At 36.4% G+C, this 27,164-nt stretch overlaps 1 protein-coding gene across 1 annotated transcript in view; it reads right to left on the bottom strand.

The window, feature by feature from the left end:
• FSTL5 (follistatin like 5) overlaps positions 1 to 27,164 on the bottom strand; it is a 372,757-nt gene that overhangs the window by 209,852 nt on the left and 135,741 nt on the right. Inside the window, exon 4 of the mRNA XM_088132701.1 lies at positions 17,537 to 17,785. Within this exon, the coding sequence (XP_087988827.1) occupies positions 17,537 to 17,785 (249 nt within the window). The remainder of the gene's footprint in view (positions 1 to 17,536; positions 17,786 to 27,164) is intronic.

The following is a 27,164-nucleotide window of genomic DNA, read 5'->3' as shown; positions in this document are numbered from 1 at the left end:
TTCCTAGTAGTTTGTATATTATTTCAATAAAATAAAAATAAATAAGTCATCAAAAAAAAAGTAAGTTTGAACCAGCCCTGTTTTTTAAAATATTTTCCAACACTCTTTATATACAATATATAGAACACAAAAGAACATTGGAGGTTTTTATATATAAATCATGAAACTTTTGGCTAATATCTAATTGGAAAGGGACCTGGGAAATGTAATATATGGCATGTTCCATGTCTGTTGGGTGTTATAAATCCTACTTTACAAAACAGCAGCCTAAATAAGTACCTTCCCAAGCCATTATATCAGTTTCTTCTGCACCTAGGAAACTCCCCAAGGAAGTGTTATGAATATTAAAGAATTAGCATATATCATATTTTGGAGGATATATCCCACATTCTTTTCCTTCAGTCTTTACCAGAGAAAGAAATGTATTTATGTTTTGAAATAAAATAAACAGTTACAGTCTACAATTTATACTTCAAATTACAAATGCTCAGAAGTATTTGTAATATTAATTCTAAAAGCCACACCTTCCCCTGCTATTGCAAGTTTTATGAGAAAGGAAAGCCACCCTACTAACAAAATTGGTTTTGCCATATTTAGATTAAAATCACATTTTGAGTTGCCATATTCATATTAAATTCAGGTAAAAACACAGTAGTTCAATGACCAGTCTATATTTATTTATTTTAAATAAAACCAATTTCTCCTAGTTTGGGGTATGTCACTCCATAGAAAGGGTACCTTTCCTGTGTGTTCCTTGTGAATTTAAATAAAATGTATATCTGATATCTAAGGGACAGTATATACTGAGTATGAAAATCTATATATATTTGAAAGAGTGTTACTGCAAATATTTAATTAAAGTGAAATTAAAAGTTAATTGATCTGTTTAACGTAGAGGTTTTATTTTAGCTAAACATTTAAATGGGGACAAATTAACTTTAGTAAGACTTGTAAAATCTCTCTCAAAACCTTTTATTCATATTCCCAACATAACTGGAAACTTTCCAGACAAAATATAAATTTGAAGCTTCTCATATAAATCATCAGAAGGATTAATAACGATGCAAAGCTATTTCAAGAGTAACCTGAAAATTATCACAGGATTTCCACACATCTCTAATATAAAATAGATATTTCTGTGCGTAAATAGGCTACCAGAAATGGGTTGCAAAAATCCAGAAAATGTTAACTTCTTGTTTCTGTCTAGTGATCTGGATTCTTTCGCAGCTCAGATCTCACAGCTCTAGAAGAGAAGGGTATGTCTTTCTGTAATAGGTTTTAGGATGAGATGCATTTGTTTGTTTATTCATTTTACCCTGGTCTAAAGGATAATGAGATCACCAATTATATTTAATGTGATGCTCTTGCGTTTGCCCTTTTGCTAGGGTGATGGAGTGTTATCATTTCTGTGCACCACATTCCAAGCAGTTATTACAGAATTCTTAGCACCTGGAATTAACACCCATGAATTTTGATTGCAACACTACTGTCATGAAATAGGCATATGAATTACAGGATATCCTTTCTTACAAATAATCTTATATTGTGTTATAACCTAATATAGGAAGTCAGAAAGAGACAAAGAATAAAACAAATGGGGCAGCAGTGACCTCAGATTGAAATTCCAGGGATTCATAGTAGTAGGCAACAGGATAACAGCATTAAAAATATCTCGGGTGAATGCATTAAGTAGATGAGGGCATGGCAAGTATGTCCAATCTGATAATCATAAAATTATTTCTTCTAGTTACATGCAGATCATGAAAATAATAACAATTCAAATACAACAATTAAAATGTCAAAGGATTAAAAATAAATATCAAATCATATGCATGAAACGATGGAAAGGATGGGAATAAAACCTTCTTAACATTTACAAGGGAAAGACTTTAGTGAAGAGATAAGTATTTAACAGTTAAATAAAAATATACTAGTGGGGATGACCTTGCTTAGTATTACTGAACCCTATCAAGAATAGAAATGATGGTTATACAGTACATAATTCCTGGGCTAATTAAGGTTGTTATATTGAGAAGAATTGCTCTGCTATTTCCAACTTCTTCAAGAAAGAAAAGCATGCTGTTTAGTTTGTCACACATTTCTTGTATGCCCAGTGCACAACGGTTGAGCCTTAGATGATTTCAGGCCTGAGTATTAAGTAATTTACTTCTAACTGGTAAATCTAATCCTTGAGTCATAAAGATTTCCAGGTGAATCTTAGTCAAAAACAAGGCAGTAAGTTACACAAGATTAATCTCCACAAGATTTCTAATACATTTCTGTTCTGTGAATTTTGGAACTTCCTCTCTATGGGATTATTTAAAAACATGATACAGCATTTTTTTTTTAAAAAAATACTAATTTAGGTACGATATAGCAAAGGGTATTGCACCATGCCACCTCATATCTTGATTTCCGCCCTACCAAAATGTTGTGGAAAATGAGGCGCTATGGATTCTGAACTATTCACAAACATAAGCCTATTATTAGGCATTATGTGCAGTGGCGTCCAGTAAGGCATGGAGTCCAGGAAGCCAACATTATTAAAGAAAAAAATCAAAGCAGGAAGCTTTTAGGCTTAAAAGTAGTACTGCCATTAAGTATTTTAAGAGCAACTATTCTCACATAAGTTCTGTAAATATAATTGTATTGTATTCCAATTAGATGTTTTCAGGATTCTCATAAACAGAAATAGTGATATATGGTATATGTGGTAAACTATATACTTTTATGAATGGATCAGTGAGATCTTCTGACCTGCCTTTGTGTGTTTTCATTAGGCCTCTGTGAGATAGCTTTGATTCACTTCGACAACGTGCTTTGTTCTGTAAAGGTAATAAGTATAACCTCAAAGCTTCCATCATTTGTAGTACCTAGAAAAGTTTCTCTACATTATATGGTATTGCAAGTACCATAGGAGGCTGAAAAAGAGATTGAAGTGCAAAGTGAAACAGTGTGACCCCTTGGAAATTAAGAAGACACACTACTTTGTGATATATATTTCAGAGAGTGCTTCACATGAGCCTTTATACTGTTGAAAGAGACTTTGATTTTTGACAGTCTTGAAAAAATACAGGATTATAAATTGATTCCCCTTTTTATTTTCTACCATTTGTGCTGTCCAGAGTCTAAATCTGGAAGCTTGGATGATTTTCCAGGGTGTAATACAGAACTTAAAGGAGGAAATCGGATGAGAATCCTTCAGAACTGAAAATGGCCTAGCCTTTGTTATTTACTGAATGGCACTTATTCTTCTTGCCATAATGAAATCCAGTTTCTCTAACTGATAATCCATCTTCATGTATATGCCTAAATGCCCTCTGGTATATCAGCTACTAAAAGGCCAGAAGAACTTTTTACATACTATTCTGCAGCAGGTTTATATTTGTAAAAGTTGGCAGAACAGAAGGAAGGATGGAAATGATCAACCCTAAAGATAATAATCAAGTTACTGGAAAACAAATGAACAAACAAACAAATCTCTTCCTTGAGACAGACTCAGGGCTGTTCTGTGCTGCAGCCTTCAGTTGCTTCTCTTCCATGCATGAACCAGTTAGAAATGAAGCCAGATACATTTGAACCCCTTCCTTCATATGGAACAGTGACGGAAAGGTAGTTGCATGGACTGCAGGTAACAGAGTTCCATAGATTCCCCTCCTTTTCCACCTAAGCTTTCCCTACTGTAGACATATTTTCTGAAGAGTACTGAAACAACAACCACAATTATATAGTTCTTATTACTTAAGGTAGAAGGGATAACTTGTCAGAACTCTTGTCAATTTCACCAAGTTAAGAAAGACAGAGAGAGAAACAGAAAGAAAGAAATGGCCAATATCATAAAAACACCATTTTTGTTCATGTTTGTTGTGGCAATGCCTCAAAACCCATAAGTTACAGTATTGCATATCATAAATCATATTCCTAAGGAGCATCCAAACTTCCAGTCCTACTCTTTGAAGGCTAGCCTACCTTCAGGATTGAATTCTGAAGGTAAATATAATGTGACTGAGTAAAGCAGAGGTAGAAGGAACACTAGGTTTTTACTGACAATGCTTACAATGGCTGTGATGAGACTGCAACTAGAAACATAAACCAATGATAACAATAAAATATAAAAACATCTAATTATTTTAAAATGTTTGTTATGCATGACACATAAACATATTGGCTATTACTTAAATCTCCAGAAATCCATTTCTTCAAAGATCAAGCAACAAAAGCTGAAGTAACCATTAAAAAAATGTAAATCAGAGGTCTTATGAAACCCAATATTTATCTTATTTTCCATCTCATGCAATTGGTACTTCTACTTAGGCATATCTCAACCCTCTGTTGTTGACCATTAGAAATCAATATGTTAAGAAATAATGAATTGAGCTCAAATTTGGATGGGGCATTCAGTTAAAAAAAAAACACGACTTTGCTCTAGTTTCAAATAAAGTGGTACAGAACCATAACTAAATTGACTTACCCATCAAATTAGTCAATATAGTAAGATCAGGCAGATCTGAACTTGTTTTGAAAGTCTTTGTGGAAATCTTTGTGTGCAAAGTCTTTGTGTGGCAATGCTCCAAACAGTTTTAAGAAGTTAAATTTAAAATGGCATTCTTAGTAAACATAATATGTTATACAATTCAAACTTTTAAAATAAGAAAAGACAAAAATGCTTGCACAATTCTTGAAATCACTGTTTGCAGACACTCAATTTTGTTCGCTGACTCAGTAGCTGTAACATTATGTTACTGTCATAATAGCAAAGAACGTATCTGAGGAATGATACTGCTTGTCAGCTCAGGAAATTGAAAACAGGGCAATTGATGGGTGCCTCTTTTTAACAGGTTTGTGCTCCATTTTTTAAAAAGTTGAGGCAGCAATGTTGTTATTGAGAATGGAGTTTTAATATACCGTTAAAATGCATACAGTCTGAGGAAGTACAGCACAAAGTGGCCACATTATTATTATTGAAATAATCCAGATATCCCAAACTAAATAAGGATTTTTAAACTATGCCCTGCCTGCATTTTTTTTTAAACTGTCCTCATGATTTTCTCTATTCAGAAGATATTCATCATATTGGAATGCTTTTATTTTGTTGATATGTTTTTTTTGTTGTGTTTTTTCCAGCAACAATACATGGCCACCATATCAAGGTAATTTTGGGTGTAACACATAATTTCTGACCTAATCTATCTTAGATTTTCTCAAATTGGTGTCATCCAGATGTACGTAACGGAAGGCATGTGTGAAGAGGATACTGGAATAGAGGATCAATGTTATCAGGAGGGAAGGGGAGCATTCCAGGAGAGGTTACAGAGCAAGTACTTTCTCAGCCTGCAGCAGGACTGTGAAAAGATGAAGAAGCTGAGACTTGCCCCTCCCTAGAGCCACTGGTTGCTTTAGCATAGGTTTCGTCTGGTGAGATTCTGTCTATTCGGTGCAAGCTAATAAAGGAACTATACTGGACTGGACTGCCTCGTTATTGTTCTTGGGCTAGGCCTGACAATGTGTTAGATTGTGATTCCCAGGCTTTATGATTACTTAGAAGATACCAAAATGAAAAAAGCTGCTTTACCTTCTTGTTCCAGCTAGAAGAGTCAAACCAAAGGGGAGAGATTATGGCTACTCACCATAATCTACTTTCAAAGCCTTCTTGGTCTCATCAATTGAGACCAAGCCCACTTATTAGAGTGGGCTAATCAGAAGATTCTGAATAGAATCTTAAAATCTTAGATTAGCCCTTAGGGTGGGCTAATCAGAAGATTCAGCCCAGTTATTAGAGTAGGCTAATCAGAAGATTCCTAATCCCAGGATATAACTGTAACCAGCATGTCTACTTCTTTGCAAATTTACAATGTTCTCAAAGAGCCAACAGATGAGCATGACTCCCCTAATCAGAGCTCATCTGCTGACCAGTAAGGAGTGCTTCCTCCTGTCCTTTATTTTATTTTATTTTATTTTATTTTATTTTATTTATTTATTTATTTATTGGGGGGGGTAATTTTTTTTAATTCTATAAAAATAGCTATAAGCAGTTATTTCATATACTTTTCTTGAAGACATCTTGCCAAACCACTTCTGCACTACCCTATGCAGAACCTTGCTTTGATAAAATTTTAAACAAAAGCTGAAGCTGTTTCATGAACCTATGTAACTCTTACAGTGAAATAAAGAAGTTTTTAAAAATAATGGCTAAATAAAAATCAGTGAGGTGAAACATTTATTAAAATATTCAATAATGGTTATTTTCTCCCTCACAGAAAAAGTTAAAATAGCAGTTGCCATACTTTCATAACCCTGACCACAGCTGTCAAATATTCAGTTTCCAGTGTCGACAGATTTACAAAAACAGCCACAATAATGGTTAGTGATAAATTCATTTGCTGCAGATAACATTAACAGTAGAATTCTATGTACAATTCTATAGAGAAACAAACCCAACTAAGTTCAGTGGGTTTAACTCCCACGTAAGTAGTATAAGATTCCAACCTAGCATGATAATGCAAGAATCCATAGCAAATGCTATAAAATCGCTACTCCTTAAACCAAAAGGATTAAGTTAGTCTTCAGAAAGAATGCAACAAAAACTGTAGCTTCAGATAAAAATCCTCTGCAGTGACCAGTCTTCCCAGCTCCAGCTAAAATCAGTCCTGTAGATTTCTCCCCATCACCAATAAATATGTGACTATGACTAACTTGTATATGCTTGTAGGTAATATGTGAGTGCATATACCTGCCAGAAGCTGCATTCCAAAACTTTTGATGAAGATAAATAAACAAACAAACAAACAGTGTCTTCTATTCTCAGAGAATATAAGATAGCCCTCCCAATTTACAGTTAATTATTTATGTGAAAATATGTTTCTTTATATCAGATAACTATGGTATTATATCACTATATTAACTTTTGCACAAGCCTCACAGCCTTTGGAAGCACCTCTTAGAGAAATCAACCTAAAGCCATCAGTAATTATGTGATAATACAGAAATTGCTGACTGTAGTGCCCTTTCATTGGTGATAGTCTAGATACAGAAGTTACTTCCACATGGAGCTTTTAACATATAATCATCTCATCCCTCACTCACATTATCTGATCAGTGTTGTTCTCCATTTCCCCCATAATTTAATCTTTCCCCATACAAAAATCTATTAAGAATGGGAAAAAAAAGGGAGCAAATGCATAATACATTGTGATTGGTACAGCGAAGACTTGTTTGAAGCACCATAAAACTATTAGTATATGTACATCTGTGTGTTAACCATTCAGGAGGCTTGATTTGTAAGCAAAGCTGAGCATCTCTAGATTATTAAAATGTTAAATTATTACTACTTTAAATATTAAATCTAAAAGTTCGTAGACTGAGACCAAGCAAAATCTATAAAGACTTCTTGGAAATAGCTAGCATACAAGGCAATAATTTTGGAAGTGTATTGAACATCAGTTTAAATGAAAGTTCAGAATGAAAGATTGTGCCTTTGCACATGACTTCATAAGAACAGTAATACTTGAAAGAACCTTTAAAAAAATCAGTAGCAGCTTAAATTAATGCTACTCAAGGCATGTGCCTTTTATGTCCAATAAAAAGTGTGATACACTCATAAACATAGACACACAGGTCCAACATAAAATTATACTGTATATTTAGAAGCATTGCTTAATATGAGATACAAAAGAGCTGAACCATTTATTTTTTCCTAAGTGGAATAATCAAAAGGTTTTTCAGAAATTGGAAGTAAGACATTTACAGTACTGTTACAGACTTTATAACAAAAAAAAAAGTCTTTTTTCTTCAAAACTTTTCCTGAAAAACTCTAAGATATGGAGATGCCTATGAACATTCACAAAGCATTTTGTGTATATGAAAAGTTGCCAATCATGGGAGAAGTTGAAAAGCACACACTGAGATATATGGTCCATGTGATTTGAATTCCAATTCATTTGTTTTCAGCATTCTGTTTGTATGCTGACTTGGGCCGTCTAGTATGTAGATTGCAAATGTTTTTACCAATACATATTTAAGGAAAAATTTAACGAGGGGTATCGCATGCACATAGTGAAATAGGTGAGCAATATGAATAACAGACTGTTTCACAGAAGGTGGTAATGGTCTAAATTAAGATCTAGATCAGGATAAGCAATAGAATTTTGCCAAGGAAAGAGAAAGAAGTTCATACATATAATGAGTTCTAGAAACAACAGTATTGTGATGGAATGTATCTACGAGGAGGAGAGTTATATGGGAGATCAAGGCTATCAGGGAGGAGGGGGCACATTCCAGGCGGGGAAAGGATCCAAGAGGCAACATAGTTCGCAGGGGGAGCGTGAGAACAGAAAGAGGTTCAGGATAGCCATGCCCTAGAATCTTCCAGGTATATCCACTTGTTGCAGTAGTATAGATTTAGTTTGGCAAGATTCTGTCTATAAGGTGTAAGCAAATAAAGGAACTGTACTAGACTGGACTGTTTCATCGTTGTTCTTGGGCTGGGCCTGACAAGTATAATAATCACTGCAGAGATTCAGTCAGCAAGACTGACACTAGACATGTTGCTGCTTGAAGCAGATGAAATAGTCTTCCATTTATTTTATCTACAGGGGCTGACTAGATTTGAAGCTTAAGCTGATCTTAACACTGTGATATGACAGTATTCCCCATTTTGCATAAGGCAGGCCATGTGGACACAGATATCTCTCCTTTAAGAGAAGGCAACAGGCAGGGTGTTGCCATCACTGGTCTTCATATCACCTTTGTTTCCTTTCTGAAGTTCTGGCAAATGATAGGGTCGGTACCGCCAACTGAATTGCAAAATAGGTATCTAATCCTTCTCCCTTTTTCAAATCTAATTCACTTCAGATTGCTTTACAAGATTATGTAGCAGCAACTGTAGTTTTGAATTCAGTTTTTATATTCATCAACACTAAAGTGCTAAAAAAAACTATGATTGCTAAAAATGCACAAGGAAGAAAACAAGCCTGTAAGTTTTTGTGAATCTCAGGGCCTGTTATGGCAGCTTCATTCATTTAAATGGGAAATATACAAACAAATGTCCTTACATCTTCATTCAGAGCTCTACATGTAGAGTTTTGTGAAGATATCAGGGTCGTCATTTTGCTTTGCCTGACTTTTCATAATAATGCACAAAATGATAACTAAGCCACTGTATTAAACAAAAAAAAAAGACAGCAACTGTCAAATATGAATTGCCCTTGATAGTTGGACAAAACATAATTACTATTTTTGTAATATTATATGAGACTTGTATGTGGTTTATTAGTCCAAAAGATAACAAAAACTGTTTAGGAAGCTAACAGTAATGACTGATAAAATCAAAGAAGCTTCATGGCACAAACTCATATTTTTTTCTCTCTCTGTATTTGTTATATCATATTGGTGTTAGATACCATAGCAATTTGTTCATACAAAATTGATTATGCAGAACTGTATTTCCCATCCACCATTATGAAAACTTCTTTCTTAAAACTTCATCATACAATAAAGAAGATGGATGGAGTCATTCACCATCTGCTTAAGCAAATACACTTAAAGATGCTTCCACAAATGTGATTAAGTTAAAGCAGATCTAGGAGCAAAAAGTCCCCAGACTTCAGAATGATGATTGTACAGCTGTAGCCAGCATCATTAGGGAGCTATAAAAGTTTATGTTCCATTTGGATAGCAAGGACTTTTGTTGAAGATTCAGTGGTTGGGCAAATCAAGAAATGATCCATTTAGTGGTTGTTGTAAATTTAGAAAAAGCTAATGAAATGAGGATCTTGAGCTGTAATTACCATTTGCTATCCCAAAAGGTTTTTCCTCCTTCCATATTCTGCATTATAATACATTTATGCTAAAAAAAAAAAAATTGTAGTACAATATCTAGGTTCTGAATGGATGATTCCTGGACCAGAGCCACCAGAAATAATAGCAAACATTGATAACCTAGCATCATCTGTAGCTCTATACTGAAGTAAGAAGTAATAGGTTTATTGTTATAATGATAGGTCATAATAATATAGCATAGCACAAAAAACAATAACATGAAATAATCATAAAATAAAATGAAGAAATGAAAAGAGTATTGGATGCAATGATTTTCAACCTTAAATATTCACTAGAGATAAGGTACCATAAGTCCTTAACATATTGGAAAGCAGAATTCTGCTGTTTGATTCTCAGATTCTAAATGCATACTTTTCGTTGGTTTGGTGTTCTGTTTTGTGTTTACTCTCCAGACTATTAGAAATTCTAGTCTTTAACTCTCACCCACCTGTTCAAGTATTCAGAAAACAATCTTTCAAAAGGATGAATACAAAGTATTTCCAGTGCCACTTCGTAGTGAATTAAAGATTTTGCATGGTTCTGCCGGAATCAGTTTTATTTCCAGGGACATCCTTCTTAACTTGGTTATGACTCTTCTCCCCCGCCCCACCCCATTTGGGTTGCTTTTAGGGTATGCCAAACAATTTCAGTAAATCAATTTTAGCATTACAGAAGAACCGAAAGCCTATAGATCTAATTCGTTCTTTTTATTGGCCCAATTAGTTATTAATTTCATTTAATACAGATTTCAAATGAAGAGATAGAGATTCATTGGCAAGAATCCTCGTAGAGAAATGTTTTCTTGGTCTTCAACAATAGCCAAACTTTATTAGAGTTAAATAAAAAGAGAGTCACTGATTTACAATTGTATGGGCAATTTCTTTTTATTCTATGCGCAGATCGAAGGGCCATAAATAAATTTAAAAACTAAACTTTTTTAATGACTACAGCAATCTTAAAGCCTCATATAAGCTGCTTATATAAATAGATATACTGTAACTTATATACCAATGGGATTCAGACCCAAAAGGGGGCTGTTTCGTCTGGAAGACCGTATGAAAGCAACTATGAACCACTCCTTGTTTATAAGATTAATTTTCAGAAAGCAACTAAACCATTCTGGAGATGGAAACCAGTGCATCGAAATTCTTCTGAAAATCCATCCTTATATACCTGCACAATGAAAAATACAATAAATCAAGTTTTTAATCTCACTACAACCAAACTGGTACAGTGTGGCTGTACCATCATCATAAAAGAAACACAAAGAAAGCCTTTCCATCATTTATGCCTCTAGCAGTTTTTGAGGCCAGACCAAAACTGAATTAAATTTCCAGCATAAAGATGCAAGTCATCAAGGCTACATGTAAGGTCAAGCAATAATCCACTGGAACCTCTTTAAATGCCAGCCATGACTTTCCTTCCAGTTCCTACCTAATGTGTTTAGAGTGCAGCTCTTGATGACATTCACAGTTTATTGTCACAGGAAAAAAATAGTTTAGTTCCCAAGATAAAGTTTTCAGACTCAAGTTTCTGAATGTTTAAGTCAGCCATTAGCTGCTGACAAAACATACAGTTAAGGATGCTGTCACAGAGTGGAACATTTTCTAAATCATTTGCAATCTCTACCCACAGCAGGTTGTTAATGGCACACTGGCACCGATCGACAGCATGTGGCTTATTACTGCTATCACATACTTCTCTGTTCTCTCACTAGACTAGCCAACAAAAATACTGGAGACAAATACAAGGCTGAAAATCAACTGAAAAAATGTCCAGGGTGGCTTTTGCATAGAGTCAGAATATCTGTCTTCTCAGCTGACGATAGCTAATGTTGCAGCTTTTGCATTAGAGAAAAATATTGCAACTATGCAGAACTCAGTTTTAGTTACAGCAGCTAAGTATTGGATCTACTTACTTATTCCCACTGGAAGACTGCAGGAGATAAGACTTCAACCAAATGTTCTACTTACTATACAGTATGCATGGCATTTTGGAGCAGAGAAGTCAATGGTATGGGAGAGGATAAATAACAACAAGGTTTTCAAGGCAGTATCTCCTGAATTAACAATATAGCAGATTCTATGCAATAGAGCTTCTTCTGCAGTATTTGCTGAAGACAAACATGCTTTCACCCATGAGATATTAAGAAATGAGAAAATCAAGTTATTTACATGGATTTGCAACCCATTTCTTAGATACAGAATACAGATATGCAAAACATCCTTTATAAAGCCCTTGATTCTCCATACCACTATCGTTAGTTGCAAGGAATTATTTTATAAGGGCTTCCCTGACTATAAGCCACTCCTAGTGACAATCTGCTCTTTCTGAACACATTAAAGTTCCAGCTTTAGGTAGCTCAGGCACCCCTTGCTCCTATATAGATAATCTGGGGAGTTTTCCACCATACTACTACTATTTAATTATTATCCCTCTATCAGAGGTATGGATATTTAACAAGATATCTGAATAGCTATAGATTTAAAAATTTCACCCTGTATGCAGACTGTTCTTCTCCCTCTCCAATCAATGTAAAGATGTGAATAAATATAATTTTGTTCAAAAAGTACAGATGGTGTATTTAGCTTTTTCATTTTATTTAACTCCTACAAGGTATATACATTCCCCACTACTTTCCCCTTCACAACACTATCTATCTTCTGGCACTGTTTTTCTGCAATAGGATCTATCTAGTTACAGGTATATGGTATACAGGTAACCCAACTTTGCAAGGACTTTCTTTACACAGGACTGTACAAATAAATTATCTATAGTTGACTTGAATTCTCTTTTAACATATCTATTTGGTTTTTTTTCCCCCATCAACTTTTATATACTAATAATGCATACTAATATTTACATATTACTGCAATGTCCAGAAATAGAAATTAATTTACTCCATATGTTTTGGCTTTAAATTCCCATAAGACTCTGCCAAAGGTCAGGAATTATCCAAATTGCCTATCCCTGCTTAACAATGAATATCTATCACTTTTCAATATGTGTGTGTATGTTTGCATCTCTATGTGTGTGTCAAGGATGTACAATGCGTTAGAAAGAGGTGGTTTGCCAGGCACACTGGCAACACGTTTCTATGAAGCATTAAAGCAGCTGTATCTTCTAGACCAGTTAATGCAGCTACTTCAAAAGCTTTTTCAGGCTGTCTGCAAATGCATGTGTGTGCACAGCCACTTCATTTCTGTTCCAGTGGCGCTGTTGTCTATGCATTTGCACACATGCACAGAGAGCCAAAGAGAGATTTTGAAGAAGCTGTGTTGCCTCTTCCAGAGGATGTAGCTGTTTTAACACACGAATGGGTTTTACATTATGTACCTTATGTTTTGCACAACCCTAACACATGTTCATCACGCCTAGATATTTAAAATTTATATTTACATCTAGAGAAATATGTAATCTAAATGATAACTACTTCCTGTGAATCAATGCTTTTATATGAGCATTCAACTCATTAAGAGCAATTTAAAGACACTTGAAAATTCCTGAAAAATAAACTTTCGGCTCACAAGATAAAGATTGCATTTTTGTATATTTTGCATAATTACTGCTTTTAAATTTCTGCATTCTTCATAACACATTTGGAATTCATTCAATAATGCAATGCAGTGCAAGACTACATTCATATGTACACACTTGGTTGCAATATATAACAGGATCCAGGATTTTCTTCAAGTTCAGTGGCTGATTCATATTGTTCTACAAGCCAGCAAACAAAGGTGATAAGAAATTTTGCAGTGGAAATGCAAATCACAATCTACATTAGTTGGACCATATCTCCCTTATCTAGATAAGTGCAGTCCAGTAACTCTGTATGTCATTGAGTCAAAATTGCACAGGAAAAAAAAATCAGGTTAGGCACTAGAGACAGACAAGGAAGCAATTTATCATCTTTTCTCCTGCTTCAGATACATTGTGTACTTTACAAAGGAGGAGGAGAGATACAATCACTCTTCTATTTCTAAATATGGGACTGGAAGAGAGAATGTAGCAAAGATTGTATAAACAGCAAGATTCCAGACAAGTCCCCTAAAGAGCAGAAGCTGGGCACATTTTTGCTTTTCTTTTATTTGCTTCAAAATTCAGACTGACCTGATGTGATCATCCCAGTGCAGAAATACCCGTAAAACAATTCCTGCCATGTCTGTTGCCATAACTGGAAACCCCAGAAGCTCTAAAAAGCAGCATACTTGAATAGCTGGCCTTCTGCTTTCACTGATAGTGGAAACTGATCCCCAGTGTGTCTTCAAAGATACCTTTCATGTATTTATCCTAAACATTGTCATGTATTATATCCTGATAATTAATCCAATGTTTCAGAAACTTCAGGTATATAACCATTATTGGAACAATACAAGTTTTAATTTCTTTCCTTCCTTCCTTCCTTCCTTCCTTCCTTCCTTCCTTCCTTCCTTCCTTCCTTCCTTCCTTCCTTCCTTCCTTCCTTCCTTCCTTCTTAATAATGTGATGTACTTATAATTTTGGGTGGCTATTACACACACACACACACACACACACACACACACACACACACAAATATATGCTAATGAACAAAGGGCAGAACACTTTACAATTACCTGCCATTATTTTAGAGGGAATAGAGAATGGCCTTGAAGGATAAGAGGAAGAGCTGCTGCCAAGACGATGGTCAGATAAGTGGGGCCTGAGCCTGGGCCAAGAAACTAACTTGAGTAAAGTCTCAGACAAGCCCCTCCCTAGTTCACATGAAGATATAGTGAGGGAGGGGAAAACACATTCAGATTTGCAAGATTCTGTTACTATAGCTGTTACAAAGAAAAGTAGTCCTGACATATATGGGTTTGGTTTCTTATTCTGGTCTACCTTATAGGGCTGAGATCTATAAAAGTCAAATATTTAATTGTACTTTTTTAATTTAAAGAAAGACACATAGAACATAAGCATAAAATTCCTGAAAAATAATATTCTATTGCTGTGACTGTTCCAACAGAGTTTACTTGTGCACAGTCATGTGGTATATACGTTTAAATAATAACAACAACAACAACAACACTTTACATGGACAATCTGAAGCTGTATGGGAAAATACCATCTGAGATCGAATCGCTACTCAACACTGTCCTGATATACAGCCAAGATATTGCAATGGAGTTTGGACTGGACAAATTTGCCACCTTTACCATCAACAGGGGAAAAATAGTGCAACATTGTAAGATGAAGATGCTAGACTAGATAGGTCTTTGGTCCTATCTGGTAGGTCCTTGATTTGTCTTTTTTATTCTCAGCAAATTGCAAAGGAGTTATATTAAATGACAGGCCTAATGATAAGCTCTATAGAAAAGAGTATCCATCTAAATAATGCACATTAATAGCATTTACAAGGCTTCCTATTTATGTGTTACTTCTTTATTTGCTACTGCTTCTGTGCTGCTCAATTCTCAATGTCAGTGAGCAGCTTACTTAAAAAAAAGATTAAAAATGAAAAACATCATAATCTAGTAAAATATCACCTGTCTCATATTACTGTCATTACCTCCAATGTTTTCCTTTTTTTAAAGCAATTTTTAGTGAAGTTTTCAACAGAATAAAAAAAAATACAAAAAAGTGAAAAAGCAAAGAAATTTTAAAAAAGGAAAAGAAAAAGTAATAAAGTGGCTTCAAATCTCCTTAACAGCAGTTATAAGTACATTTATATTTTAATCTCCTCTAAGATTACATCACAATTTCCTTCTTTCCATAATCTATCCTTTCTAATAATCAAATCCATAAATCACCAGTTCATTTTTTTTTTACCAGAAAGTCCATAAGGGGTTTCCAATCACTAATAAATGTAGTCATTGATCTTTCTCTAACCAAACAAGTTAATTTTGCCATTTCTGCTAGTTCAGTTATCTTCACCAACCATTCATCCATTACATCCAATGCTTTCCTGAAGACCAAAGTCTTTAAGGTTCTTTGGAAATCCAACTGAGAAGAAGACAGACTGGATAACTGGAGCAAAGTAGTCCAATTATGAGTCTCTATAGATGTCATTTCTTTAGAGGAGATCCCCTAATAAATCTTTTCTGCCAGCTCTTATTGGATGGGCAGACTTAACCTGGAGCAGACAGTCTCAAAGGTATCTATGAGTCATGTAGGACTTTGAAAATGGCAACCAGGCCACAGATGAGAAAGGCATCTGTGATAATACAGAAATTTTAATTGCACCTTTTCAGTAATTCCACATTCCTTCTGAAAGGACATCTTACCATATATAATTGATAAAAAAGAGATGGATTTCTTATTATTCTAAAGACATAAGGAGACAAACATATATTTGATGTCTACATGTAACTCATTGTTATCCAAAGTTTCGTATCACATCTATTGCTTGGATTTCATGGATATGAATTAGCATCAGTAGTGCAGGTACAATCCTGGCATAATGTGCTCATGCAGTTTTAATGACATAATCAAATACTGAGCAATAGCAACCATGTTGTTAAAGTTACATGTAAACAAAGCCTTAGAAATATATCTCATTCTTACGCAACTGGCTGCCTTCCCAACAAACAATTCTGTACTGACCTTTCCTTTAATTCATGAGTCGAAAACTCATCTCTGAAAGGCTGTATGCAGCCATTCAAGTCACTTACTGTGGCCTGCAACAATATTTTAGAAATGATGAAGATGGAGAAAAAAAAAGTAACAACCCAGTAATAATCCCAGATACTGGTCTTCTGATTAATGAAAAATGCTCTGTTTTACAGTTCCATTTGTAGTTGATTTGTTCGTTTAAGAAATAAATATATATTTAATGACATATTGAGATTCTCTATTTTCTTTATTTTTGACTCACTAGAGACTTCAGTATCAATGAATAAATGGCTTTAGTACTATGGCCCTCAGGCTAGTGAACTAGTCTTCATGTGGCATTTGTGATAATTTGTGACCCATAATTTAGTTCACTGCAGGAGTGGATAACAATCAGAATTCAGCATATTATTTGTTAATTTATTACTTCCCTTCCCAGCTGTCAGGGTGAAATCCGTGTGAAGCAGAACAATTAGTTAAAATGCCTCCATCTATGTAGCAATTTTTCTGTGGATTTCTTCCTGCTCCTCTGAAGTTTTCTTATGTCTTGTAAAACTATCAAGTACCCTCACTCTTAATTTATAGCTTTATAAAGCCCTCAAGGCTTTATATAAAGAATATAGTAGAACCAGTTATTGAAATAAACATGATTACATTTGCTAAAAAAAAGTAAGTAGCAGAATCAAAATAGAGACAAAAAAGAAAAGAGCAGATAAAAATGAAATAAGGACATTTAAAAGTTATTAAAAAGCTAGGAACAACAGGATGGCCTATGATGCTTACTCACTACAACCGTACAATTCAAGTTTCCAAGAAATCTCTACATGTAAGCTGTTCCACTGGGATTTGTAGCTGCATCACTTATAACACAACTATGATCAAAGTGGCTACCTCTCCAAGTTGAGGTCATAGGACTCCTTGTTCCAACAGACCTTTCAAGCATACAATTTTTCTGCTATCAATCTTTTCCAAAGAGATAGTTGGAGATTGAACACAGCTGGACGACTTCTCCAGAGAAAAGAGCTTTGTCATATTAAATTTCGTTATCATTTCTTCACAATACCCTCCACAGTGTTTCCCAGAATCTTAACATAATTAATTTCAAAATATGTAACTGATTAATCTTTAAGATATCATCCCAAAAACTTGCCTTTGAAGAAGCAGTCTTCATTGTGGACAATAGTAATCTTCTCCTTTTTCAGGCAGGCGGCCCGGTGTACTTCACAGTGGTTTTCGTAGAATTCACCATCAGAGCCACAAACAGGCTTGTAATGAGGCTTGCAATTTTCCATGCAGGCACATTCTGCTTGTCCTGTGTCTCTGTTGACAACACAATGCCTTCCCAAGCCACAATACTTATTTTCACACGATCCAAGAAGAACACCATGATTCACAGATCCTGAAAAGAAATGGAAAAGACTGTTAGGTTGCATGCCACAATCCCACAAGTTTGTCATATGCACAGTACCTGTGGTGGTGTGAAGACTGCTCTACTGGAAAGTGATATATTCCAAAGGGAGACAAATCATTCTGATGATGTCACCATACATAGAATAGGAAGATGATAGATACTTGAAATCTGCAGTAAATTGGGTCTTGAGACAAACTCATTTGAGGAGTGATACATTAATCAACTTCCCTTGACAGGCAAATAAATCCCTTGACATGTCATTGAGAATTTTCACCTCTTTACCAAAGATTCTAGTCCTCATGGGACCAGGGAAAAACACAGCAGAAGTGCACAGTCTAATGAACAGTAAATTAAATTTGATAATATTATTAATACACTATGAATTCTCTTAGGTACTTTTAAGGACCATATTACCTATTTTTTCTGACCACAATAGCTGCTTGCTTGGGATGAAGGTATTTTTTGATCCAGAACTCACTCTATAGCTCCTTTTATACCAGTTTATATCCAGTAGCCCTTACTAATAGTTGAAATGAAAGTAAGTTCATGATTATTCTCCCCTACTTTATAAAATCAAAGTAGGGAACAGAAGACAACAGCATGATGGTCCTTACCAGATCTGTGTACAAACAAAGGTGGTTGGACTGCTTGCTTGCAGTAATCTTCCATGGTAAACTCTTGAGACAGCTATATATAGCAGACTTCTTTTGCCCCAAAATAACTAGGCCAATTTTAGCTTCAGATAATGAGGTATTTGGGAATAATCTACCAGAAGAATTGAGTGCTTGTATTTACCAGAGCTGGAAATGCCTGCATGTAATTTAACCTCTGAGTTGGGTGGATTTTCTGCTCCTGAGCCTTAATCTTTGGTAAACCCATCATAGCTTCATTAGACCTCCCCTAATACACCAAGGGCTTCATCTCTCCTGGAAGTCCATAGCAACACAGCCAATTTTCTTAAACTGATTTAGTATCACTTCTTCCCCCTAGTCAGCAACTACTAGAATCCAACATTATTTCTTGGCCTTTGGGCTAACATCAAATGTAGTAAATCAGAATCCAATTTATTTCTAATATGTGAACACTGGAAAAACAGCTGGAATACTGAAATGCCCTTAATGAAGGCTGATCTGGCTGAATGTAAAAGTAGTTTAATAATGCATTCAAAAGATTAATACTTGAAAACTACCCTAGACTTTGGGAGACAGAAGAGGAGTATGGGGGCTTTCATATGGTCAGTATTTTGCCACAATATGCCACAACCACTAAGCCCACTTTTATTCTAAGCAAACTCACACTGTTCTGTGCAAACTAGATCGATAATGTAAAGACCATCTTGCAAGTCAACATACTGTTGCCTACATCTGACTAACTAGGAACTATGTACAGTGATCTGTCACATGCTCAGGAAAATTTTATCTAATGAATGTGAGTCCTTTACAATAAATTACATGGTACAGTTTAGATTAATGTAACACCCTCCATATGGACCTCTCTTAAGTGTTTGGAATTTTCATCTATAAGTAGTCTCCGGGTTAAGAACACCTGGTTTAAGAATGACCCATAGTTAAGAACAGAGGCTATTGTAGCAAAATTTGAGTTCAATACACAATGATTCAGGTTAAATACACAATGGTTAGAGTTAATCGTACAATACTACTTATACAATATTATACAATAATACTGTTCTGGCTTACATAAAAATTTGACTTAAGGACAGACCTTGGGAATGGAACTCGTTCTTAAACTGAAGGCACCCTGTATTGTAAAATAGATTGGTGTTTGTGGAATATATTACAAGGATTAAATATTAAGTTTACTGGCTTCCAGTTTGTTTTTGGTCCCAATTCAAGACACTGCTTATATTTTACAAAGCCCTAATCACTACAGTCACAATATCTAAAAGAATTTTGCCTCTTGCATAAACCTGTGTATTATAGGGCAATGCTGAAGGTTCTATTATTAATCTCACCAACTACATATGTTACACTGGTAAATGCTCAAGACAGGGACATTACAGTAGTCCATTCTTCCTGATTTAAATTATAATTGCAAATCCTGAATTTAATTTAATAAGTAATTTACTGTTCTAAAATGTTACTTTTTAAAATAACATTTTAATTGTATATCAGCCTGGACATACATATTTATGAAGACATAACCTTTTTTGAATAGTTTGATCCTGCTCAAATAAGTTTTTATTTCAAAGTAAACTATCTGAAGATCTATAAGCAGAAGCTTTCATTTTTTTGAATGATATGCTAAAGGCATACTCCTAGAGTGGGTGGGCCAGAGTAAGAAGCTGGTCAGGACAGGATACAAACATAATTTACATTTATTTTAATTATGTTTTAAATTAACTAAGCAGAGTCATTCTGATGTTTCATTAAAATTACAATTCAGTGGGAAATTTTGGAAGAACTTGGCAGGAGCTACACCTATGTTTCGGAGGAATCATAAGCAGAAGTAGGACTATAGATTGTGCATTCCTCTAAAGTTGCTCTTTATAATTTGATACTAAACAGCTAAGAATGCCTAGTGCCTTCCCAAAATATATATAATCTTCATCTAGGCTGTTAATCCATGATTTGCAGACTTTGACATATTCCTGTTCTTTACTTTTTAAGCATGATATACCCATTTAAAACATTTACGCTGCCTATTGTATAGCAATAATATGACTTTTAATTTTCCATATAAAGACAGAAGCAATATAAACATTTTTCTTTATTAGTGCAGGGTAAGTCAGATGATAGCTTTGACAAGCCTCTCCAGCAAGGCAAGCTTCCAGAGATCCCTGTTATATCAGAATGCACACCCATTTACCATCATCTATTCCTTTCTATCTCTAGTAAGAAAGGCCAGGAGGGCCTGTTTGCTGAATCCCTAAGTGAACACAACTCCCTTGCTCTTGAAATTAAATAGCAAAGAGAGAGCTAGAGACTTCTTGTTCTTTGATTCTTCCTGAAAACAGCATCTGGAAACAGCATCTGGGGAAGGAAAGAATGTAAGGTATCCCTGGGTGGGTGGTGATTAAATCTTGTAGAATTTAGGAAGCAATCCAACCCACCCAGAGAAAATGCAGTGAGTCATCAGAGTGTGCTAGACTTCTGGTCTTACAGTATTTTGACGCTTAACCCTTGCTTACTTTTAAAACTCTTCCCTGCTTTTTTCTATCTGAGGCTAAGCCTCCACTTTGTATTGCTATCTATTATTCCTTTGTTTAAACTTGCTGAATGAATACTAATTCTTTTTCTGTAAGCCTAATACTTGATTATGTGCCATCAAGTCATTTTTAACGCCTAGTGACCATATAGATAGATTTTTTTCAATGAAAGCCTAATACTGACGTGCCTTTTTATATTGTGTTTTCCAATAAATTAAATACTATTTTAAATCAACATTTTTGGTACCTTTCTACGTATTTGTTTCTTCAGAAAATTTATATAGCTACCCATTTTAAATGCATAATTCTGGACAGCAAACAATCCATATTAAAGGGAAAAAAATCCCTTCTCACCCCTATGGGTGGTATGTGTCTTCCTCAATCTCAGGTTCCCTACCAGAGGCCTGGGAGTTTGAGGTTCTGTGCATTATCTTAGCTGTTCCTAACACTGTACTCTTCTGGACAGAAAGCTCTGATGTTATTTCTGGGATCTGTTGGAGCCACTCTCCCAGCTTAGGAGTTACAGCCCTGAGTGTTCCTACCACCAGCAGGACCACTTTGGCCTTTACTTCCCACATTCTCTCTAGTTCCTCCTTCAGGCCCTGGTACTTCTCCAGCTTCTCCTACTCCTTCTTCCAGATGTTGCTGTCACTTGGCACCACTACATGTATCATAACTGCTATCTTCTGGTCCTTGTATACTACCATGATGTCTGGTTGATTGGCCAGTACCTGCCCATCCATCTGGATCTGAAAGCCATACAGGATCTTAGCTCTGTTATTCTCCATGACCTTCTGTGGAATCTCCCATCTGGACTTGGGAAAGTCTAGCCCATACACTGTGCAGACGTTCCTGTACCCAATGCCAGTACTTGGTTGTGCCTCTTAGTGTATGCTGTTTCTGCCTGCATCTTACACCCTGCCACAATGTGTTGGACTGTCTCTGAGGCCTCTCTGCACAGTCTGTACCTTGGATCCTGCCTAGTGTGGTAGACTCCTACTTCTATGGATCTGATGCTTAGTGCCTATTCTTATGTTGCTATGATCAGTGTATCAGGGCTGCCTTTTAGTCTAGCCCTTTCCAGCCACTGATAGGATTTCCCAATGTGAGCCACCTCAGCAATCTGTTGATGGTACATCCATGCAGGGTCTTGCCTTGCCAGGCATTTCCTCTGCTTGAACTTCCTCCCAAGTCTGCTGCTTCAGGCATTCTCACAGCAGCTCATCTTTGGGTGCCATCTTACTTATGTACTTCTGGGTGCTGTGGGTTTCATCCATGACAATAGCTTTAACACTCATCAGACCCTGCCTGACCTCTTTTCAGCTGGGGTACAGACTCTGGGTGTTGGACTTGGGGTGGGAACCTCCATACATTGTGCGGAACTGCTGGGTCTTCACATCAGCAGCCTCTGTATCCTCCTTTGGCCAGGTCACTAGACTGGCAGGGTATCTGATGACTGGTAGGGTATATGTGTTGATGGCATGGATCTTGTTCTTCCCATTGAGTTGCTTCTTCAGGACCTGTATTATTCTTTGGTGGTACTTGGATGTTGCTGTCTTCCTTGCCTCCTCATCATGGTTCCATGTGACTGTGGATACCAAGGTACTTGTAGCTGGTCTGTAGGTCTGCTATGTGGCCCACTGGTAGTTCCACCCCATCAGTCTTAACTATCTTCCCTCTCTGTACTACCATACGGCCACACTTCTCGAGTCCGAATGACAACCCAATGTCCTCCCTACAGATCTCTGTCATGTGGATGAGTCAATGTCTCATTCACTCTTAGCATACAGCTCGATGTCACCCATGTAGAGGAGGTGGTTGATGATACTTCCACTCTTGAACTTATATCCATATCCAGTCCTTGTGATATCTGGCTGAGGGGGTTCAAGCCTATGCAGAACAGCAGTGGGAACAGTGCATCACTTTGGTATATGCCACACTTTTGCAAGCTGTCTTGAGTTGACTTCCAGTGCTGCCTTCCACAGCCCCATTGAATTATTGAGGAAGGTACTTAGTTGTGATGGACTGGAATGGAAGAAGGGGGGTGAAAACGGTGCTCTCGTGTCCAGAGCAACGCTCTGGAGATAAGCGGAGAAAGCTGGCGCATCCCTAAACATTCCAGAAGATAGTAGAGAGTTGTGCCTGGGAACTACTGGTCAGTCTGAAAAGATTCTGTAAATAAGCGCTAGCTAATAAACCTTGCTGATCGAGCCTACACAGTCTCCCGGAGTTCCTTGGGCTAGGCCTGACATTAGTGTCCTGTTGACTTTGTATAGTGCCAGGCATTCACAGATCCATGTGTGTGGCATTGAGTCATAGGTTTTCCTGTAGTCAATCCAGGCTGTGCTCAGATTGGTCTCTCTAGACCTTGCGTCTTGGTCTCTATGAGCAGCTGATGTTTTGAGCCTCTGGTGTTGTTCTGAATGACCTTCTTAGCTGTGCTCATGTACTGGCCCATATGGTCCTGTAGTTTGGCAGCTAAGATGCTTGATAGGACTTTCCATGTTGTGGGGAGGTAGTTGGATGGTTCTGTTCCCTTGTGGGGGTCTTTCATGATCAGCAGTGCCCTTCCTTGTGTTAGCCAGCTGGGTGGGAACCTGCTGCTAGCAGCTAGTTCATCTGTGCTGCTAGGCATTCATGCGCTGCTGTTAGTTTCTTTAGTCAGTAGGTGTGGAGCATGTCCAGGCCAGGTGCTGTCCAGCTCTTCATGTTCTTGACCCGCTGTTAGATGTCTGCTATTGTGATGGCGACTGCTTCCTGTTCTGGGAGATTGCTGTGGTATGCTTTCAGGTCCTACAGTCACTTTGCACTGGTGTTATGTGTCTTCTCTTTCTCCCATATGTTCTTCCAGTACTATTCAGTCTCTACTGTTGATAGCACTGCTGTTACTGTTGCACTGAAGTTGGGAGTACAGCTTGGATGGTTCTTTGGAGAACAGGGTATTTTATCTTCTTGGCCTGTGCTTCTCTAGTGTATCTCCTTAGCCTGGTAGCCAGTGCTGTGAGCCTTTGTTTAGCAGTCTCTAGTGTTCAGATGGAGTCATGTATTTTTTCAGTAGCCAAGTCTTATCCTTAATCTCCACACCCTACTGTAGTTCCACCAGCTGACTGACTTCTCTCCGACTTCTCTTCTCTCTTGCCTTGGTCTTAGTCTCCAACCTCATTTTCTGGGGGTGGGGTGGGGGTATGTACTGCTGTTCTTCTTGATCATGTAGCCAAGCACTTCCAGGATTACAGCAGTTGTAGCATATACCAGTTCATTGGTTTGAGTTATGGTGGTAGTAGGGATTGTCATGGCTCTATTGGCATCTTCTAGCATATTATCTGATGGTACTTCTCCACTGAGCCTTGGTAATCAGTCTTGAAGGTTGACCATAGCTAGTTTATCCATGATCTTATTCCTCATATCAGCTGCTGTGTTCTGTAATGGAGGATGTGGCAGTGATGTTCCAGCTTCAGGAATTGGCTGCACATCCAGTTGTTCTTTCAGGTCTTCTTGAGTCTGGGATATAATGTGTAGTTGGTCTATCTCAAGCTGTGAGAACAACTTCCTGTTCACTATATTGAAGTGTTGGGTAACTAGTTGTTTCTTAGTTAGTGTGGATATAGGTCTTCCGTCCATCCATAGTTCTCTCATGTTTCATATATCTCCTCTCATTAGGTCTGCTGTTGTAGTAGCATTCCATCAATTTCAAGATCTCTTATCTTGTCCATATATGGTTTGTTCCAGTAGCCCACTTATCATCAGATTGTCCTGGTTCTCCAACATCTGGAGTGGACCTTGTTAATCCACATGATGTCCAAGCCAGCATGACCCTCTTAGTTCATGTCACTCTCATTTTTGAGGTAGGCAGGTACCTGTTAGGGTTATTATAGGTAAGTGTTAGGGTTATTTTGCCCAAGGACTCCTACAAGTAAGGTAGGTACCAGCCAGGATTCAAACCCCAGTCTCCCAAGTCAAAAAGCAGTGCTCTAAGCACTATGTTATTCAGCAGCTATCTATATAAGAAAAGATGACTAATTATATAAGTACAGACATATATAACAATTCCATGAAAATAGACAAATGAAGATTGGTTTCCTTAAACATCCTGGTTCTGAGGTCTGGGGAAAAAGCCAGGTTTTAACAGCTTTCTGGAAAACCAAGAGGGTCAGGATCATAGGCAATCCTATATAGTGCCCTTGTTGCCTCTATATTCAAGAGGCTAACAAAGCATTGAACAGAACTGCTCTCTTGATAACTGAAGAATTTCCCAAGTTCAGTCTGGAAACCAGTCTGAGTCCATTAAGCCCCAGAGTTGGGCCAACTTAATTGTTCCTTTTTTCCTGCAGGTTAGAAGTTCAATTTAATTCCATTCTTTTGAGGAACTGGTCTATCCATGACAAGGATTGATGGAAAATTGTCCTACTTCCATAAGTTCACATTTGTTGTGATGGAAAGGCCAGATCTTGTGTGTAGAAGCTACATAAGGTAGGCCAGCGAAGAACCGGGACTAGTCCATGCTTGTCATGTTAGCCATTAATTCTCCAGATCTGTCAGAGAACATGAGTGCAGTTTGGAGGTGGAAAATGGCTTTTTTTAATCAAACGTGCCTCTTTTTGTGAGTAACATGATAGGGCACAGAATGAATTATATTCTTCTAATGAATCCAAAAGCAGGAAAAACTCACATGTAGAAGAAATAATAAATCTCAAGCTCAGATACTTTGGTCACCCAATGCGAAGAGAGGACTCTTTGGAAAAGACCCTGATGCTGGGAAAGATTGAAGGCAAAAGGAGAAGGGGACAGCAGAGGATGAGATGGTTAGATAGCATCACTGAAGCAATGAGCATGAAACTGAGCAAACTCAAGGAGGCAGTGTAGGACAGGAAGGCCTGGTGTGATATGGTTCATGGGGACACGAAGAGTCGGACACGACTTAATGACAGAACAACAACAAGAAGAAATACCATTGAATTTGAAATGAAAATGAGCCCCAGATACTCCCATACAATGTCCTTAGTATTTTTTTTTCTTAATCATCCTTATGGTATAAGCTTTTATAAAAATTAATGTCTACAGTATGAGTACAAGATTATTTTAATATTCTATTATTTTAAAAATGTTTGTATATACATGGATTCTAATGCTAGATTATAAATGAAATATGACTCAGAGTTCAAATAAAATCTTTATTTCCTGCTTGGTATTTTCCTAATTACATGGAAAGATATACATATTTACAAGGGGACAAGAGAGGCATAAACCTAGAACATCAAATGAACAGATTTTTCAAAATTTTATGTATATAAAATTAGGCCAGCCTATGAGGATGAAATAAATAATAGAGCAATAAGTTATATGAAAACAAATATTCAGCATGCAAATAATTATACTGATCAAGTAACCTCAGGGTTGGGGAAAATTGAAATAAAATCATTTAAATTACCCAGACTGCAGTACTAGAATGACATTTAATATATATACAGGAGGCTAGATAAAGCAGGCCAAGAATGATTCTTATTATTATACTAAAACTATTAAAACACAGGCCTTGAAAACATTTGGAAGTAAAAGAAATTGAAACAAAATAACAAAACACAATCCTTTCCTTCTAGTAAGAATGAATTAAATATTTTTAAAAAATGGTCATGGAAAGCAGTAACGTATAACATATATTGCATCCATTTTAGAATGTGCAGAATGCTGCTGTACATTCATAGAAGCTTAAAAGTCTAGATATAACAAAAAAGATGTTTCAAGGCAACATTACATTCAACTAAACCATCTAATACAAGAGCCAGTTTGGTGTAGTGGTTAAAGGCACTGGACTAACAATGGGGAGATCAAATTCTAGTTTTGGCTTAGTAACAAAGGCCAGCTGGATGACTTTGGACCTGTCATTCTCTGTCCTAGCCTGGGAAGTTGAAATATACTCCAGAGAAGCTGCTAGCAAATTGCTTTTGAAAATGTTGCCAGAAAACAACAACAAACCATCTAATAAGGAAAGCTGAATAAAACATATATAATATGCATCTTCATGGAGCACCAGCTTATGTAATGTATGCATTGTATAGTGAATGCTAAATGGAAAACTGGTTGTTGTTTTTATTTATATATATATATATATATATATATATATATATATATATATATATTTCCTATTCATCCGCATTAGGATAGAATTATTTATGTTTGAGTTCAAAATCTACAGATAGTTGT

Source organism: Python bivittatus, unplaced genomic scaffold (genome assembly GCF_059951505.1).
Source record: "Python bivittatus isolate LINGU-HERP-01145 unplaced genomic scaffold, Pbiv_v1 ctg000070_np1212, whole genome shotgun sequence".
NCBI lineage: Eukaryota > Metazoa > Chordata > Lepidosauria > Squamata > Pythonidae > Python > Python bivittatus.
The sequence above is the reverse complement of the archived record's forward strand: the minus strand, read 5'-3'. Positions and strand labels throughout refer to the sequence as shown.